At 34.4% G+C, this 21345-nt stretch overlaps 1 protein-coding gene across 1 annotated transcript in view; it reads right to left on the bottom strand.

Annotated features, from left to right (window-relative positions):
• The window catches only part of LOC106133961 (epidermal growth factor receptor), a 91224-nt gene extending 83932 nt beyond the window's left edge, over positions 1–7292 (bottom strand). Inside the window, exon 1 of the mRNA XM_013333877.2 lies at positions 7140–7292. Coding sequence (XP_013189331.1) covers positions 7140–7209 — 70 coding nt within the window. The 5' untranslated portion in view covers positions 7210–7292. The remainder of the gene's footprint in view (positions 1–7139) is intronic.
• Positions 7293–21345: the final 14053 nt, after the last annotated feature.

Genomic DNA, 21345 nt, shown 5'->3' with positions numbered 1-21345 from the left:
CCTACAAAGTTTGCAAAAGCTAGTAAAGGCTCGATCACTGATATTTAAAAAAAAAATTCTCTTCCAGTTTTTTTACAAATGACTTTTAAGCATAATATTATTTAAAAACACCTATAGTTATTCGGCTAACTCATTCAAAATTAAGAAATAAACGCAAACTACGCGTTTATTTATGTATCTTTTTTTACTGCAAGTTTGTGCCTTAATGCCAGCAGATAATGTTAAAATAATTACCGAGTACAAGGCCGTGGCACATAGATACGTATCACAAAACGACACAGTCGGTTAAAGCGTTTGTTTTATCTAACTAAGTGTCTTAACCTCGAATGTACCTGAACCATTGAAAAGTAAAAATAAAAATGAGTATACGCTACACGTGCATTACTCTGCTCGCATATTACTTGCAACTGTTTTGTCATCTCATTGTCAGCAAGAGAACGAAAGACTTTTTGGCGGGAACCCAATAGTTTTTTATTTTGTTTATGCTGTTATTTTTTTTTTCAATTGTGTTTTAGATTACGAATATTATAAATACGAGTACAAAAGTATGTGAGGACGTGCGTTTGATTTTTATGAAGCTTGGTGTTATAACAGAATTAGAATAAATAATAAGGGCGAAATCCTCATTTTAGATGCAATCTCTAACTAATAAATATAGATTCGCCATGGCACATTTCGCTTTGCTTTCAAAATTAACCTCGCGTCGGAGCATGCGAATTATTAGGAAAATATAACTATTATGTAGGTAACTCAGATGTGATCTATCATAAAGTAAAAAAAATAATTAATTATTTTAACACGACATATTGTCATAAAGACAACAAGATTTACGAATAATTCTCCTAGATATAAAAAAGAAACTTTTTTGATTTATGGACTTGTCTTATCGTATGAAAGTGTACAACTCTGTCTCTCCGTAAATAATACAATACCTACCATACATAACGCAGTTCGAGCACGTTTTATGTACATACTTGCATAAATTAAATTGGCATTTGACAGTTTTGCATTTAGAGATAAATGTCTCCTTAATCTAGTTGTAGGCTCTAAACAATCGTAAAATAAAGAGAATTAAACAAACAAAGAAGGTTATCGGTAAGTCGAGAACAATGCAACCGCCAAGATGGCGGCATTTCATTTGTTCAATAAACGATACACCGAAACGTTTTTTTAACTTTTTACACCAATAACGTACGCTTGGTACAATGAAACTGAATATCTCTTGAACTATTTTCAATTATAAGTAAAACGTAGTTAAAGAAAAATTACGAACCTTCTCTATAAAACTCTCTAAATCTAATAAAAACTTTAATGCTCACGACAAGTTATAGATAAGTATCTAAGACAGACAAGCTGGAAGCAATTTTTCCAATTATGTGATAATTTTCCTCAATATTGCTTTTACATCAACAAAATTCCGATGAAATATGACATAACAAATTTATTGATAGCGCCCATACAAAACGCTGACGAGTAAATGAAGTTATCGGTAATAGCCCAGAGTAAATCCAGGAGCCAACATAAGCATATTCTGTGTCCTTAATATAGAACATACTCTTACGTAATAGAGTTCAAACTTGGGCGACAATGACGAATTAAGTACTTGCGTTTTATTTTTATGCCTAAGTGCTCGACGCGATAGCTTAGTACAAAACAAACGTGTTCTTATTGTATGAAGAATGTATGTATGTAGGTTAGAAGTAACTTTGAAAGGTAAGATATAGGCATAACACCTGACAGTAAGAGCTAAACTCTCTCTCTCTCATCTCTGCGTGTTCCCGGTTGCCGTGTAAAAAAGTGCCGTGTGGTTCCCGGCACCAGTACAAAAAAGAATAGGACCACTCCATCTCTTTCCCATGGATGTCGTAAAAGGCGACTAAGGGATAGGCTTACAAACTTGGGATTCTTTTTTAGGCGATGGGCTAGGCAACCTGTCTTTTCAAGACTGTTGGCTCTGTCTACCCCACAAGGAATATAGACATGACCATATGTATGTATGTAAAGTTAAAATAAATTGAAGCACCTATTTGTTATATGTATAGATAACATACTCAGAATTTAAAATATAGTATATATGTATAACATATTGGAGGAAAAAGAATCAGTAACATTTTACCTGTTAGCTACCGCCGTTATTATCAAGAATTACTTATTGTTATTTTATTTTCTTGAATTGAAAATAGTTGAACTTATTAGATAAGTTTATATAATTAAACGTTTCTGTTACGATGGAGTTAATGTAGGGACGTCGTAAAACGTCACGTTAAACGTCCTAAACCCTACCTACCCTAAACCGGCGAACTTGTATGCAGCTAGTACGAATGTGGATGAAGCAAAATAAGTGTGCAGGGATCGTGGCAAGTGGAGAGATGTAGTCTACCTATCCCTCCGGGAAAGAGGAGTAATTTTGCGTTTGCATGTATGCCCAAAACAAATTAAAATCGCGCAAAACATAATCGACTCACAATTGACATATTATTTTACAAGTCATGCTGAGTCAGCATAATAGTTGCTCAGATGAAGGACAATTAATTATTTAGCCATGTTGCGTAAATGAAGTGAAATCGGATTACGAACGAATAAAAACCTAAATTTACAAATACATATACAAATTGTATCTAACGTTTATATCTCTTGCGGGGTAGACAGAGCAAGCATACCTGAAAACCTAAAAGGCCTCAGCTGTATGGCTTTATGATGGAATTAAGATTCAAAGAGTGACAGGCTGTTAGCCCACCGCCTACAAGTTTATAAGCGACCCTTAGTCGCTTTTACGACATCCATGCGGAAAACATGAAGTGTTTCTTTTTTTAAGTACCGGCAACCACCCGGCAATTTTGGTATCTAAATCGGATGAAAACCTTTCTTTCTACCGCAACGACACTCTCTATAGGTCAATTGATGGCATGACATAATGATTTTTTAGAGGTGCTGGGCAAATAATCAAGCTGCTGGCATGATCCCGGTTGTATCATACTTGTAGGCGGAGTACGCGTATGAGATCGACGGTTGGGTAAGTCAAACAATTACACGTAACTCTTGTCTGACCGGCATGAACCTGAAAACAGGTGAACCTAACAAGACTTGGAACATGGATGTTGCGTCGTTATTGGTGAAGGAAAATCACACAAAACGCTACAAACAAACACAGTCCGGGTAAATCCCAATTGTTCTTTACGATATTTTTAATAATAGTGGGATTAATTTGGGTCCTCATGTAGGTACTCATACCTTCACCAAGAGGAAGGAACACGATAAAAAGACATTAAGACTTTCGAAAACCGAACACCGGGTGGCGAACCATAAAAGTGGGACCCAGAACATGCAAAGATGAGACAGAATTTAATTATAATCCGTCACATATTTTACTATAGCTGTGCCCGCGACTTCGTCCGCGTGGATTAGTTATTTTGGGCATTATTGAAGCATTCAAGGAGTAAATTCCATTAATTCTTCGCTCCTAATAGTTGCAGCATGATGATAAAGCCTTTTAAAGAGTTTTTCGCGAGATTAGCGCGTTCAAACAGACAAACTCTTCAGCTTTATAATATTAGTATAGATTCTGTCACATGATCTAGTCTTACATCATATTACGGATATGCCAAAACAGCACTTTCAACCCTCTCGGCAGGGGTGCCGTATCCTGCTCGGGATCGAACCCGGGACACTTGTGCACGCTGTTCGCCCCAGGGCGCAATAGGGATATCTTTTAATACATTTTTTATCATGCTTCCTCTCCATTGAATTGCCGGATATGGTACTTATAGTTTTTCTGACAAAGACCATTCCATTCATTTGGAGAGATCTTTCTTAAATGTTGACATTGAGCTTAATCTGGTTTATTTGTTTGTGGTTAATTTCTTTAAGGGTTTAGTGTTTCTACAAGTATATAAAGCAATTAAAATACTAGCAGTAAAATATTCAAACTTACTCTTAATTACGTCGATTCATTTAGAATATACCTACTTAAGCTGAAGTCTTAAGAGATGATGTGGCTCTATTCTTCTTAAGCGGAAACCACACACAAGTGTCACTCCAATCCCTTTCACGACAACATTTCCTTTTTCCTTACAGGAAAGCTACGAGAAAGAAGTTACATACCCAAAACAGGAAAATAATATCAATTGACATGCTAATGCGTCCGTTTATAAAGTAGTATTCTAAAACCAACTCCTGTACCTACACGTCGTGACTCCTTCATTGATCCGTATAACCAAGTTGTCTATAACTCCGGTTGGATTCAAGTTTTTCGCGTTTTCTCTTCCGCCGCAATCATGAACCTGCTTCAGTAATTGCCGACTGCTTTTACCAGCCTTATATAGGCAGTTAAGTCGGTCTGTGCTAAAGATGTGCGTAGACTAGGGTTGCCAGTCAGAAAAACATAATCGGGAGAAAGTTCCAGTTTCATTAACGAGTGTTTTTTAAATGATGCTCTAAGTTTTAACTAAAGTTCTGATAGCTGGAATATATTATCAAAAATTATTGATTTGAATTATACCTAACGTACATTGAGTGTAATGTTTTTTTTTTACCAATACTAGATTACATGCTTTTTGTCGTATGAGAAAAACAGACCAACATGAAAAGTTGCACTGGATAAATGTGTGTATTCACTAAGTCGCCTTTTACGATGCTAATGGTAAAAATATGGTATGGTTCTATTAAGTGCCTGGTATAAGACGGCACCGCATAATAAATAAGTATTAGAATAATGACTATCACGCAATGCCACTCTGTACGTCACTATTGGCCTTAACATATACTAGAATATTTGCAGTGGTTTCACCCTTGTAGGATAAATCCTTTATTTCTCCCAAAGGTCTAGTATATCATCTTTCTCTGCCAGAAGTCTCGGCTTGCATTCCCACCACTCTGGAGAGAAGCTCATGCGTGATACGCCAGGTAAGTCAGGTTTTTACAGGGAGCGAACGAATGAAGAACAATTTAGCCTGTTTTAGGTACCCATTAGAGAGTTTTCCATTTGTTAGCTAACAAGAAATTTAATTAGAAAGAAATTTTAACAGAGTAAGAGTATGAATTGTTCAATGATACCAAAGTTATGCCTTCACACCTAATAACTACGAATACTGGATTGCATAAAAGGCAACCAAATTTCAAAGCCTAATTAATGACTCCCGTGTGTTTGGGACCCATGCAATATGTCAAATATTTCCAACCATTTCTACTTTATATATTATGTTCTTAAATGTAGCACGGCACTGCTACTTACAATAAAGTTATTAAAATTAGACGGCCTCTGTGGCGCAACGGTAGTACGCTTGTCTGTGACACCGGAGGTCCCGGGTTCGAATCCCGGCCAGGTCATGAGAAAAGAACTTTTATGATTGGCCTGGGTCTTGGATGTTCATCTATATAAGTATTTATTATATAATATAGTATCTCAAACTTACTTCGAGGTTAACTCAATCTGTGTAATTTGTCTGGTATTTATTTATTTATTAAAAATCATGATGTTACTTTTCCTTTGAAGAGTTTTAAACAAAAACTTATTTTCCTTTACAATAAAATGTGTAGATAGTAGGTGCAATATGCTAGAGTATTGAATTCTCAGAAAATAAAGAAACATGCGTGTCACGGTATTGTGTTGTTTATTTTTAGAGCGACCGCAAACTTATTGCTACTGAATATGAAGCATAGGCAGGTTAACTTAGAAACAAGTTATTTTAGACTTACTTCATAATGTTTGCATTTTGGGATAATGAAGGTTGTAAAAGTACTAAGTAGTAAAAAATGTGTCGTCGCAACTGATGGTTTTACCGCCATCAGACACCCTACCGTTATTTTTAATTTTAATTCTGAGTATAAAGCATTTGACAGATTAAGATCTGCGCGCGATATACAACTAGACGGCACATTATTATTATAGTTAAATTTCAAATATTTACTGTCATATGTAATACCAATTTTTTGGCTTTTAGACTGCATTTTAAAATACGTCTAAACAGAGATACTCAAAGTATTAGACAATGCCTCCAATTGACTGAATAAACCTAAATATCAAGTTGTGATATATTTTACGTAATTACGAGCTTACTAGCGCGCGCCCGCGACATCACTCGCGTGAACTGATAAGCTGTGTTCTAATATCTATAATCGTATATCTAATATTGTAACTAAAAATATAGTACCGTTGTGTTAGCGTTCTATAATATGTAGTTTGTTTCGAACTGACATAAGTTTAACTAAATCTGTGTAATTGGTTCCGTATATCATATTGATTTGTTTATTCAACGATGGTTACCATACCAATCTAGCTTCCAAGCTATCATTCATTCTAACAGAACCTTTATGAGGTTTTATCTGTGTTTGACCGACTGTTATAGCTAATTGCCCGGAAACAAAATATAATAAACAAAAAAATCGGTAAACTTCTAATCATTAATTTCACTGAAAATTCTATAATTTAATATATGTAAATAAATGTACATAAACACAGTGGTTGTTAAAAGGTTGTTTTAAAAATAAAAAGAAGTTCCTGTCAAAATTTTAAAAACTATTTTTAAATAAAATTTAAATTGATACCTAAGAACTCTGTCTACTAAGGCTGCAAAACATTTTTAAGTCGCGGTTATCTGAGGAATCCTTACCGGAATTTTATCAAAACTTGAAAACACATTCGTGTCTTACTATCATTAACATTCCCCTTAGCTTCAAACAAAAGCTTGATAATCTTTAACGTTAGGAATTGAAGTCGCCATATTTTAGTAAGCATTTTGTTGACAAAAACCTATTTCAGTTGCTCATAATTATTCTTTTTTTAATAAGAAAGACATGTATTTTCTTACAAGACTTTTTGACCTCGTAGGTATGTAAAATATAAGTCACAATAAACTAATACAGCCTACAAAAGCCTGTTTAGTAATTGTAACAAGATAGAGTCGACGTGTTAATAAGAATCTCAAGGCTTGACGTCATTACTTTTACAACTAAAAGCCTGATTAAAAATCATTGTCACGACGCTTCGTTCACAATCATCAACCTTAATTCTAAGGCTTCGGATTACAGTAAGATGCCGATATTAAGACCTTACTGATAAGTCAATTGATCGAATTCCATGTTGGTATTAATTGTTTCGTCCAATTAAAGTTTGTTTTATCAACATTTTTAACTATTCTCACCTCTTTCTTGGAGCTCGGCTCTGGCCGCGACCGAAGTCGCCAGCAGAAGGAGTGTCACACTACACCACATTGTCAAAGAAAGCACATAACACAGAACATGCTACACAGTTTGAACACACACAGCACAGTCATACACACGTCCGCTCGCTTCGACAGCGCTGACGGTTTCTCCATCGGCGCACACGCAGCTTATTGTCGTGGGTCAAACAATAAATGTACAGAAGGTTTCAGTTGGCGCTTGTGCTGAGAGTATGTTGATAACTTTAGTGATGATGGATTGATGGTGTTAGCTTAGCTCTTAGTTGGCTTTTTTTTAGTGAACGTTCTTTTTGTTTTGCACTTACCTATTAGCAGTATGTTTCAAATATCTGTCAATGTTTTATTTGGTACAGAATCTGAGAAACAAAATGGGTGCAGTATCATATTTTATGCGACTTTGATGTGCAAAAATAAGGTTATATGCTTTGACAATAACCTTAATAAAACTCTAATAAGCTGAGGGTTTTTACAAATAATAAATTTAGTTAGCAATATCCCTAGCAATTGGTTTTCTAGAAATTGTGAGCATCTACTGCAAATCCACTGAAAATTAATTCTGGTATTGCTTCTCCGTAAATCAATGATTGAAAATGGATAACGTGGTAAATTAATTAATATTTTATAGACTAATTTACGTTGTTCGACTATTATAATGATAAATACGCAACAACTATTATACTCTATTTAAGAATACTTTTACCATTTGTACCTATTCTTTTGTCGTGAAATGCCAATGTAAACGTTGTCTTAATAAAAACCGTCACTAAAAAGTATACTATATATGGTTCTTTGCAATAAAAATAATCCTTAATAAATACTACAATTAATAACATGTACTCTCTAGTTTACTTTATAGAGACACCAGTTGTCTCTTCTGCGATTTCATACTAATCTTTGGCTGCATAGTAGCGGTTTCTGAGGCTACATCGCGTAGCCTCGCAGCGCTGGCGCAGGTAAGCCTCCGAGGCGATCATTCCGGAGCGTGGAGTGGGGGGAGGGGATGCTCAATGCACCAGGCGGGATGAAAGACGCAAGCGCAAGGTTTGTCTATTCACAAAAAGCCCTGCAAAAGCCGTCTCAGGTGCTTGCTCATTTTATTTTGGAAGCGATGCGGCTCAATGAATGAGTTTTTGATAATGAATAGATGGTTTTGAATTCTGAGCAGGGATGAAAGCTTGTCTTGTTATTATAATAACAATTATAGTAGTTATCATCAAATTTTGTCGCCATAGCCCTTTTTATAACCAGCTTTTGCTGGTGGCTTTGCTCTCATAACTATCTTCAGACGTGAAAATAGCTTAATACCTATGAGTAGTAAGGATTTCATCAAACATCACAACCAGTCAAGTTTCATTCTTTGGTATTTTAGTTTTGCCGAACAGCTTTTAAATTAATTTTGTAAATAGGTATCTATCTAATATTATAAAATTCATGATATGTATGAAAGACTTTATTTTGATAACTGTGTAAAATTAAAATACTTGTAATTCATTCAATATTATATTCAATAATAGAATATTTCTCCTTTCGAACATTATGTACCTATAGTGGTCCTTACCACTCCATTGATTTCTAATACATGCCGTAGAGGGCTCCTAAGGGAATATTTCCCAATCCAGGATCATTAAATTAAAGCGCGACTTAGGGCTTCTACTCAAAGAGATAAAGACGTATCCCATATATTAATATTACATAAAAACAATTTTTGTCTTTCATTTTTAAGGTATTAGTTAGATATTACTATTGACTACCACAGTTCTACTAAGTAGTCCATACAAATACGAGTATTATAGTAAAGTCTGTCTATGACGCTTTCAGTAATAAACCATTGGAGTGATTTTGATGAAATTTGATATGAATAGAATATGGTTATGTTTAAATCAGGGTTACATTTTATTTAAACAAACCGCTAAATAAATTTTGATGATATTTCTTCTATTTATCCTTTTTGTACAAAAACACAATAGTGTTTGAAACCTTGTCATATATTATAATTGGATTCATTGGATATATATTATAGTCATAGATCTTTTATAATTGGATGAAATCAATATTAATATAATTGGATTTTCGTGCTTTCGCGCTACGTACAAAATATTGTGGCTCCATCTCGTGAGGAAATCGTGAATTATTAAGGTATTTATAGATCTTTGGATATGCTATTGACTTTCAGTATGCTTGTTTATACCAGTTTTAAGTTTACAATACATAAAGAGATGTCGCTTTCAGTCCAATCTTCTTCCTCCTGGCATTAATCCCGGTTACACTTCTTTGATCTTTAGAGAGGAGCCCGGGGTACGCTTTTTGACTTGGATTGAGTAACTCAGGTACACGAAGTGACTCCCATCTGATCTCTGCAACCTTTTTACGGAAACTTTGGGTTACGTTTCCGTGAAAGGGTATGGGATCATTGTATGATTAGAGCTGACAGATATATTGGATTGGCGATATTTATAATTCTAAGTTTGGATAATTTATTGTGAAGTTGACGGTATTGAGCAAAATGCTGTTTGTGTTGTGCAGTTTGTTACCCGCTTCTTCTGCACTGACGCTTTGGAATCGGCTGTAGACTTAGTTTTAAGTTATTTATTCGACGTCAATCAATGTTGTGGAACCAAAAGATATGGCAATACCTATAAAATAATAATGAATACAAATTTAGAATTCAAAATTTTATTCGCCTTTTGTAGAGGAGGGCCTATAGTTTTGATAGCTTAGTGGTTTAAGCCCGAAGTTTCTTTAAGTTAAATTTGTCAGAAATTTTTATTTATCAAGTAGTTATACTAGTTTCAGCCAGATAATGCTTTTCTTAATAAATACTCAAGGGTATAGCCCATTACCTATGTAAATATATGAGGGACAGGAAACCAAGGTTATATATTTTATCCCATATTCCTTCACGCTAGAGACCAGTGATTTTAAAGAAACGTTATAGAAAAAGGGAAGATAACAAAAATGTCTTGTCAATATACAAAGCCCCATCGTATCTCTCTTTTTTCTTTTTACGCGTTTGTAGTAAAGATGATTAATTACGAAATGGTACTTTTCTTTGTTACTCGGGAACATTTTTCAAGAATTTTTGATAGATAACGCTTTCTATATATTGTACAAAATACACATTTATAGCACAATTGGCGGACTTAATTCTAGAAGCATTATCTACTAGTGAACCATTGGGTCCACCTTTAAGTTTACCACCTTTAAGATGCATAGCTACACATACCTACAGTTAATACAGTGCCAAGTTGTTGCAACGACTTATGAAGCCGTACAAGATGATTCACACGCGATAAATATATATAAATAGAGTTTTATTCATGGACGGATGATCGACTAAAATAGAACACTATAGAAAACGTTCACTTTCATTTTATTGGGACGATAGTTGCTATGGCATTTCAGTTTACATTAAGTATTATGCTTAATGGTAAACTGTGTATAAAACACAGATATTTTACGTATTTTTCCCTTATAGAGTAGATAGAACCTCGAAAAGACATACAGGCTACGTTAAATCAGATAATATTAAATACTAGGTAGCTTTTGTCTGTAAATTCGGTTGCACACATCGTTATTTATCGAAAATCCTAAGAAAACATTCCTTTCTTCTCAGTTATATAAATAGCTTAAGACACTAATATAATGATGCGTTTTCCAGTTCCCGTGAGAATTTCGGATAATCGTCATCAATTATTCCCCACACGGTCTGAAGAAAATACATGATTTTTATAGTTTAACAATTTTTCATACCGTTTCGCTTAGGCACTTTTCTCAGTAGTAATGGTCCTGACGTATAATGCCACCAAGTTTTATTGAAATCCACCCGGTAGCTTTAGCGTACTGCTTGAATATACAAACAGACAGACAAAAAAAATCAAGTCAAGTTTAACCTGCTACAGATTTAATGTATGACAATGTATAGTTGAGTAACTATCTCGTAAAACCACTTTGTCTTACTTCGAGGTTAACTTAATCTGTGTAATTGGCCCCGTTTACATTTATTTAATTAATTACCAATTTATACAAGACTAGCTGTGCTCGCGACTTCGTCCGCATGAAATAGTTATTTTGGAGGATGAATAATTTCCCCCTTTTTTTACATTTTCCATTATTTGTTCGCTCCTAAAAGTCGCAGCGTAATGTTTTATAGCCTTCCTCGATAAATGTTCTATTTAACGCAAAAAGAATTTTTCAATTCGAGCCAGGAGTTCCTGAGATTAGCGCGTTCAAATAAACAAACAAACTCTTCAGCTTTATAACATTAGTATAGATAGATTTAATTTTATAAGGTCGGTCAGTATAATTTCTTTCTTAAATCTCCTCTTAGGGATCTTCAGAGATAATTAACATATTTAGTAGGAAATGGACCATCTACTAGAGATCCCGCTGAACGCCACATGAGTCATGGTGAGGACGTGTTTTCTTTAAAATAAATTACCTACTGTCTAAAGCTGTATTCTTCGTCATTAATTGACGTCACCTTGTCTTAATATCATAGAAATCCATACATATAATAATATTGTAACTGACCGAGATCTGTACTTGAAATATGTTCCCAAAAAATCGATATAGGGAAACTATGTAAGGCCAGCAGAAGCCAAAAATATGATTAATAAAATTTTGGTCTTTCTGTATTTTTTACTCGTAGATTTGAATGCTGATTTCTCAGAAGTGTTGGGCTTGGTCTAACTTAAAAACTGGTATAAAAAAAATATTTCTCCGCACCTCACTGAGGGGCAATACAGGGGGTCAGCTTTTTCAGTAATCTTTAACGGAGAACGAACGAAGTCGCGGGCAATAGCTAGTCGAATTTTTTTTGTCTTATAACGTGCGAGTTTAGCGCCACCTTCACGCGAGAATTTAGGGCCATCTGCAAAATAAAACATATTTTCATAAATCCTACTTAAACTATAGTTATTACCTGGATGAAAAGTATATAACATGTCCTTCTCCAGACTCTTAATTATATATACGCAAAATTTCAAGAACGCGCGATGAGAAAAAAAACAAATAAACGTTCGCATTTTTAATATAAGTTGAGATTCTAAGTTTTTCGTTTAGATCCTGCATTTAGGATAAATGCAAAGCCTTTAAAGAAATAATAAGTATTAATGTTACGATTTCCGGGCGTACAGCTGTGTTGTCCGGGATCCGTGTTTTAATAAAAGGTTTCTTATAATATTCTAAGTTTACCTCAGTAATTACTGTCTAATGTAATTTAAACAATGTAATTAATTAAGTAAAAATCATCATAAAGTTTTAAAAATCTTTGTAATGGAGACAAGAAAACATTTTGTGAAGTCATCAGTAACGACCTCGTCCCCACTTTCACAATGGCGGTTAAAATAATCTCGAGGTTACCTTCAAATACCAGCAGAATACTTAAACTACATACACACATAGGTTTTTTTCATAAACATTCTTCATTGAGAAAGAGTTTCTTGTGATGATTGAACGCGCAAACCTATTAGATGATCATCTGGGTATAACCCAAAATGTGATTTTCGAAATTTAGATTTTATCTACAACGCTGATGCCATTTTGTCTCTTTCTCTGACGATGGTGAAAACCTTACATCTTAAAAATTCTGGAAGGGGAAGACCAAGACGAACATATCATGATCAAATCACAGACGTTCAGGCGTTAGTTCAGGTAAAACATACTCTATACCGATTTTATTCTATGAATGCGTTGTGAAAGAAGTATACAGAGATCTTTACAAATCTCTGCCTACTTCTACGTAAAGAGGCGTGAATTGATGTACTTACGCACATATTCGGAAAAACCTCGCCTGATCTTTGCAAGGCCGGTGCGGCGCTAGGAATTGCGAAACCCGCTCCGATATAGAGCGAGCTAATTTTAATCGCGTGGTCTCGTGCCACTCCTACCGATGGTCTCCTGGTACTAAACAACTAATGTTGGATGCAAAACAACAATTTTGGCATCTAAAGAAATAAATACTAGTTGTTAAGGTTGAACTGACCATTCTCTAGGGTGTCGGTGGCATGATGCACCTGTTCAATTCTACCTCAGCCATGTAATAATGTATTTTTCGTAAGCTATCGTTTGGGATGTAAAAACCTGACATATCTAACTTTGTCGGCCTCTGTGGCGCAGCGGTAGTGCGCTTGTACCTATGTAAAAACGTGTATGTAAAAAGTATATGAGTCTCAGCCAGGTTATGAAGAAAAACCAACTTTTCTGAATGACCTGGATTCTGGATGTTTATCTATGTAGTATTTATTATAAAATATAAAATCGTTAATTTAGTAACAAGAGTTTCCGAGTCACTTCGGGGCATACTCAATCTGTTTAAGTTGTCAATTATAAATATATTTGCCTACCTGATCCAACATCATAGTTAAAAGCCTACCCCTCTAGAGAGATAGGGACACAAGCAACCGGGATTAACACTAGGAAAATGATCTCTTCAACTGGGGAAAGAACTTATGTTTATCATAGTTGAACTATACTTGCCACTTGCTTCCAAATAATTCGGGCCCCTTAAATTTAAAGAAAAATGCTGTCTTTGGCCCAAGGTTTACCTACTATCACTCAAAGGGAGTGTTCAGAAGACTATCGAGGATATACTACCGAAGAATATAAAAACGTTGTGGAGGAAACGATGGAACCATTAACGAGGTTTTGATATGTCTCCTTGTTTACAGGATCACGGAGACAAGCCTCTGTTTAACTTATAATTTGTTATCATTTGTTATAAAATTTAAAAACATTGTATTTTAGTTTTACAGCATATGGAACGAGTGAAAAACAGGAAACGCGATTTGTTTAAAACGACGACTGAAACTTTAGACTTACATTTCGTAACTAACATTGGCTAATGACTATTCTGTTGCCAAAAGTCTGAGCATTGGTTGGTTGTTGGTACTAAACGAAATTTGCACTAAACACACCTCTACACTTGTTCTGTAGATTAAAAAACACAAATATTATTCAGTATTTTATTTTTTTATTGATTAAGAATGTATTTAAAGAAAAGAAATCGAAGGAAAAGGTGAAATCCATTTTGTGCGTAAAGGGGTAGCTAAGCTTTGGCGAACAAGAGATAATAAAGTAGTAACTCGAGATTCCTTCATTCTGCTTATATCTTTTCCAAATTGCTACTTAGCAGTGTGTTTAAATTCACAAGTGCTTCATTAACATTACCGCAATATAAAAAAAACGAGTGTAATGTGTATTTTTCTTGTATCTGAAAATGATTTATGACAACATTTAAAATTTTAAATGTTGTCAAAAATCATTTTCAGAATCTGTAGATTTGTCACAAATTCCGTAAGAGCAACGTTCAGCAATCAAAGTACTGTTCATAACTCAAATGAGTCATCATCATTGCTTCACTCATTTTCAATCGGACTCTTCAACCGTTCTACCACCGACGTTGGCTCTGTCTATCCCATGAGAGATAAGCTTTCACTCGCAAATACGCTCACGCGGATTATGCACTACCTACAGAAAAAAAATACAGGTATATCGCAAATCACACGGGAACTCAAGTTTTTACTGGACAAAAGGTTAATGTCCTTTTTAAAAAATTTAAGCAGATTAGTTCAGTACATAAATAACGCGTAAAGTGGTTACAAACAAAGAAAAAAACTTACTTTCGCAATTGTAATTGGGATTAGGATTTATTAATTCCCTTCTCTAATCCAGGTTATCCAAAGCTAATCGGACAGAACTTCCAGCTTCTAAATAGCAGAGGTAATCGGCCGCCTACGCGCAGCTATTTCCGACCATCGGTATGCTGGCTACTCACCTGGAGACACGGTCTATAGCCGTCTAACATTTGTTAGAATAAAATAGAGAACATACGTACATATTTTCACGTCTATATCCCTTACGGAATAGACAGAGCCAACAGTCTTGAAAAGACTCAATGGCCACGTTCAGCTATTTGGCTTAATGATAGAATTGAGATTCAAATAGTGACAGGTTGCTAGCCCATCGCCTAAAAGAAGAATTCCAAGCTTGTAAGCCTATCCCTTAGTCGCCTTTAACGACATCCATTGGAAAGAGATGGAGTGGTCCTATTCTTTTTTCAATGGTAACGGGAACCACACGGGACAAAATAGAGAAGTGTGATTTAACCCATGTAAAATATGATTTAATGATTTTAATTTAAATTAATTTCACGTTAGAAAAAACATTTTTGCAATAAACCTAAAGTCAATCGAGTTAGGTAAGATTTCCATAATGGCGTAGAAAGATTTCAACAGACATGGTCTTGGGGTAAGTACACTTAATCTTGTCACAAACGAAATTAGAATAAAGTGACCAAAATCTATGCAATACCTATTCTTTCATTAAAAATATAGATACATATGTTTATTTATTAGTTTGATTTCTACTTGTTATGAAAAGTGTAGAAGTCGTATGGTTTTCGGCATTTCAGAAAAGAAGGTCACCAGAGGCCACTAAAGGAAAAACTTTTCAGGCTAAAAAGAAATCATGATCCGAGCTAAGATCATCTGTTGTCAGAGTCACGATGTCAGGCGTTAGTCACCTTGTGTGACTACCTTACTAGTTCTACATTCATTCATGTTTTTTAATGTTGACAATGTGCATTCTTCCATGATTTAGATTTAAGAGGTATATTTGTATATTGACGTCCGATGAAAATGCTGCAGTGTAGTTTGTTCCGCCGCTTCTTCTACACATGCGCTTTGGAAGCGGTAGTAGATAGTTATAATTAGATTTAAGTGATGTGACGTCAATAAGTGATACCTTGTATCCAATTTTGAAAATAAATCTATACTATTCTATTCTCTTCACTTATCCACTCTTCAGGGTTGATGCAACCTAGACGGGTATGACGATGTACTTGCTATAAAATCATAATACTCATTCTTCTTGGCTTATACGAAAATGATATTAACAACAAATGATTCACCAAATGACTTCGTCACACGCAACAAAGCTTCGATATGCCAAACGTAGTGACTGTTTGAATAAACTAATTTATTTTTGGATGTTTACAAATTCTGTTTCGATACATTTCTTAATCACAACGCAAGGTCTTAGCAACCGCGATGAGAATATCAGGAATGTAGCGTTCCTGAAAGTTCTCTTTTAGTCATATATAATATAATGTGTATATATATATATTATAATTATTAATAAATATAATAAATAAGCCTTACGGGCTAGACAGAGCTGATAGTCTTGAAAAAACTGGAAAGCCACAATCAGCTACATGGCAAAATATAATATTATATAATAATTGCGATTCAAATAGTGTCATTAGATTGCTAGTCCACCGTTTAAGGTTAATAATACCGTAAATATATTAATATCCCTTTCGGGATAGGCAGAGCCAACAGTCTGAAAAAGACTTATAACTTAGGATTAGCAACTTGTCTCTATCTGAATCATAATTCCATCCGGTTAATAGTGGTCTTCAAGTCTTTTAAATATTATTGTCTCTGTACGGGGTATATAGAGGGAGAATACTTAAGGGATAATGACGAGATATTTAACATGTACTTATATACGAGTATTTCTACATCTATTTACACTTTCTTGACTCACTCAAAACAACACGAGGTCATTTACTTTCAGCATAAAAAGTACGTCAAGCTATTTTCAATTGACATAAGCGTCGTCTCATTTTGGGTGACTCACTAAAAAAATAAAGATATTTTTCTCATTTACTTGCACGACTTGGTGTTTAATGATTTTTTAGAAAATACAGTATTCCTCTTTATTTACGCACAAAAATATAATCTCATCTATATCGCTTGCGGGGTAGACAGGGCAAACAGTCTTGAAAAGACTGATAGGCCGCGTTCAGGCTATAAGGTTCAATGATGGAATAAAGATTGAAATAGTGACAGGTTGCTAGCATTTTACCCAAAAAATTATTCCAAGTTTGTAAGCCTTACTCTTAGTCGCCTTTTACGACATATACGGGAAAGATATAGAGTAGTCATATTCTTAAGTGCTGGGAACTAGACCGCACTACAGTTGCTATGCTTATACTGATCAATCAACTAACAAACTACTAATAATATAGTATATTCCTGAAGAAAACGGGACACAGGCGCCAAAAGACATTATTTTGGGTATCACCACGCTTCAAGATCTAAATTTAACGTAGTCTAGGTGAATAGTACTTGTGGCGTGCAAATGTTTGAGCTATGTTTACCAACTGTCGATACCTATGCAGAGTTTAGTCATACAAATAAACTTTATTATCAGGAATAGAAAAGAGAACGATGGTTTTGGAAATGTTGAGAGGAGCGAGAATCTATCTGATTTCTGTGGTAATTGGAATGCAAGTACTTAGCAAACTTGAACAATTCGAGGACGTTCTGGTAAAATCTTAGCTCAAGTCAAGTGTACCCTAAGCAAGACGGGTAGATAGAGATTACATCTTTCCATTTACTCCGGTCCTTACATACTCCTTTCTTTTGAAAATTATCGACATTATTACGATGAATAACGAATTATCAACATTATTACGATATTAAACATTACTAATTTAATAAAAGATTATTAAATTTTCACATAAAAGTTTTGTGTAAAAAAGCAGTAAAAATCTCCGTGAAGTAATACCTAATATACCTAGTAAAACGTGTGCTGTAAACATGAATCACTGAAATAAGCAGGAATGATTCAACGGCTGCTTTTCTTCACACACAAAAATAATGTTGCAATGTGAAAAACACCGATATTAAAAAAAAAATAAGTTGGTTGTTAACTAAGAAAAGTATCAGATATCTTTCTAGTTGTTGTGTATGTTTTACTCTTATGGTGCAATTAAGAGTTTTATCTATCTATATATATCTATCTTTCTCGCAAAAAAATTCAATTGAGCAACGTAATAAAAAATATTATGGGATAAAGCTATGTAAATTAAATAAGTGTAATGACTGACCCCGCAGACGTCAAATCAAATCAAATCAAATATTTTTATTTTGTCTCAAATATCATGTAGTAAAAACATAACATAGGTATTTGATTAGATGTTTACCTTTTTAAGAACATACATTAAAATCACTATTGGTCCTTGACTGGAAACATTTGAACAAGGTAGAACTGTGGAATTCTTTTTGGGCAATGGACTCGCAATCTGTCACTATTTGAATCTCAACCCCGTCATTAAGCCATACAGCTAATCGTGGTCTTACAGTCTTTTCGACACTTGAAATCATTAGATCCAATTATTATGCTCTTAATATCATTCACGGTAGCCCCGGTTGGTTCTTATCTCTCTGGAGAAATTAATGTTTTCATATGAAGTGACTTCTATAATTTTTGCCTAAACAAATAAGGTAAGTACCTTTACTTTACTCGAATTTTAACGAACTCAAATTCTAGATTTCTCCTTGCATCACCACTATTCCCGAAAAACGTTTTTACGTTAGAGTTTAATATAAACGATAAATTTTACCGCCAAATTTACGACGGTTCAAACGATTTCAAAGTGGTTTACATGATTGAATTAAAACTGCTGGTAAACCATTTCATCTATTACAATGATATTATTTACTTTTTCTGTTTATTTCATAATTCTTGATCTTCAGACTGTCATCTTCGAATAACCTTTACATACACACCTCTATAAAAACTTGTGCTCAAATATCATTTAATCTGACCCCGTTTCTCGTTAGAATTGTTAATGAGGCCTATCTTGTCTAGATTAGTAATCAATAAGTCATCGTTGTTTTAGACGCTTGGTAGATTATGCCATTTGTTATGCGTGTACCAATAAATTTTATCATCAGGTGGACGTGGCCTTGTCTTATGACTATTAGGTATTACAAATCCTCATGAGGTAGATAGAGCCAATGCTCTGTCTACCTCATGAGGACTTGTGTGTGTATCAGATATTATGTAAGGTTGTATAATAAGGTATATAAGAATTTGACTTTTGCCAACAGAATTGAAAGTAAACTGAATTGAGTGAAAAAGAAGGTTAGTTGCTACTGAAGGATTTGTGATTCTCTATGGCGAATGTCATCAAAATCAGTCCAGTAGATTTAGTTACTTTTTTAGTTATAGTTTTTTACATACTAAAAAAACTGTTTCCTCTTTATAATATTTGTATCTAGTATATATGTATTTGACAAAATTTTCAAAAATTCAATATAATGGGACACTTCATATTACTTAATTATTGCCATATCTTTTGGTTTCACAACATTGGTTGAAGTGAAATATCTTACTTAAAACTAAGTTTACCGTCGCTTCCAAAGCGTCATCGCAGAAGAAGCGATAAGAAAAGTTGTATCTTTAAATAATGTCATAGTACCTAATTAGTCCCATTTCGTTCAATGCGCACACACATAAGCCCAAGTAATCGTCTTCGCACGCAATAAAGTGTATTTTTATTTTTACGTCCGAAACCGTCGTAAAGTAGTCACCGTTCCCTGCCAACATTCCGCTATATTTCGTTCGCCGAGTTAACATGCATTCTACATGCCACAGACTTTGAAAATATTCGTCCATAAAATCTTGAGATATATTTATATACCTGTCTATTACACAACTAGTTTGGATTATATATTCAGTCAACCGGCAAGGGAAAAATAAATAGAAATTTACAAGATGAAAATTTTCTTAAATCACTAAAAAGATGTAAGGTTAGTCATAATCAAGTGAAGACTTAAAATCTGCGCGGGAAGTAAAGCATAGACTAACCTACATACAAGTACACTTTTTTTTTAATAAAAAGACATCATCTACAATCGCTATACCTGTCGCTCGCTTTTTCAACGGATTGTAAAAGCGGGCAACATTATTTTCTTGTGTTGGTGTCTGAGTTACTAGAGAGGACGGGAGAGGACAGCGGGACGCGGAAAGCATTCGGCCCACTTCGCGCAGGTACGAATATAACCGAATATTTTCCACCTGCTGACTGAGAAATTGGGCCGCGTATAGTCGTCGACACAAGTGAAAGGTGGAATTTATAATAAAATAATTTAATGTTTTATTTTTATATTTATAATACTTAGATATTAAAGTACTGAATTCAAACTATGACGACACACAATATGGGTTAAAGTTTCAAATGAAAAATAAAAATATATATTTTAACTATACTAACAATAAAACTACGTATCGATAACGATTTTAAATATATATTAATTATTTATTTACTTATTTATGTACACTTACTTATGTATACATAATTTCTGAAATTACCTTAATAAAAATTTTGATATCATTAAAAAATCTGTTCAGACACCTCATTCAGAAAAACCTTTGTTAAACATTACTTACCGAATAACTGATCTCTTGGATTTCTATGTTAGATTTTTCAAATTACTGTTGCCATATTTATATCACTGATATTGACAATGATATTTTCCTTTTAAATTTATAAGTCTTTATAACACATGCTTCAGTATCTTGTAACATTATTCCTTATTATAAAATATTTCAGAAGAAATTGGTATTATATATATAAAATTATTCCAGTTTCTGTGCATAGAGTGCAGTTCAAGTAATATTGCATTTTTACGAACTGAACCAAGAAGTATCATCAAAAAAAAAATTCACACAACTTTTCTCAACGAATATACTTGCATGCACCAAAATAAAGCGATGATTAATTTTAACAGCGCTGGATGGGAAATAAGAGAAAATATCGTGACATTTCCCTGCACCCCAGTTACAACAGGTATCTGTGTATAAGTGAATTAGGTATTAATTAGTAAGTATAATTATCTCGATTGAGTCTTCCCTGGGGAGTTGATGAGGGCCTGGAAAACACCTTTGACCATGATGAAAAAGTAGGATCATCAGATAATCAGAACAATTTACCATAGCTTGGGCTACTTTTTCCTCCTGGCATTAGTCCCGGTAATATCCTCCGGTCCTCTCAAGAGAGGAGCTCAGGGTGTGCCTGGATTGGGTGAAACAGGGTCACAATGCGACTCACATCTGACCTCCTTGACCTTTGCTAGGGTATGGTTCTTACCCGTAGTTGATAATAATCAAAGCTGCACAAAATTAATGCGCTAGTTCCATCAGTCACCTTATTTGATATGCATGGTACAAAGATGTAGTATATTCTGAAATCGGGGAACCATACGGCAAAAACGAGGGTAAATTTTATTACCAAACCAGTATTTTAGAGTTTAAGTCAGTAAGTAATAAATTGTATATAACTTTATGTAGAGAAATAAGCTATTTAAATTTGACT

The sequence above is a fragment of the Amyelois transitella genome, chromosome Z, assembly GCF_032362555.1.
Source record: "Amyelois transitella isolate CPQ chromosome Z, ilAmyTran1.1, whole genome shotgun sequence".
NCBI classification, from domain to species: Eukaryota; Metazoa; Arthropoda; class Insecta; order Lepidoptera; family Pyralidae; genus Amyelois; species Amyelois transitella.
The sequence above is the reverse complement of the archived record's forward strand: the minus strand, read 5'-3'. Positions and strand labels throughout refer to the sequence as shown.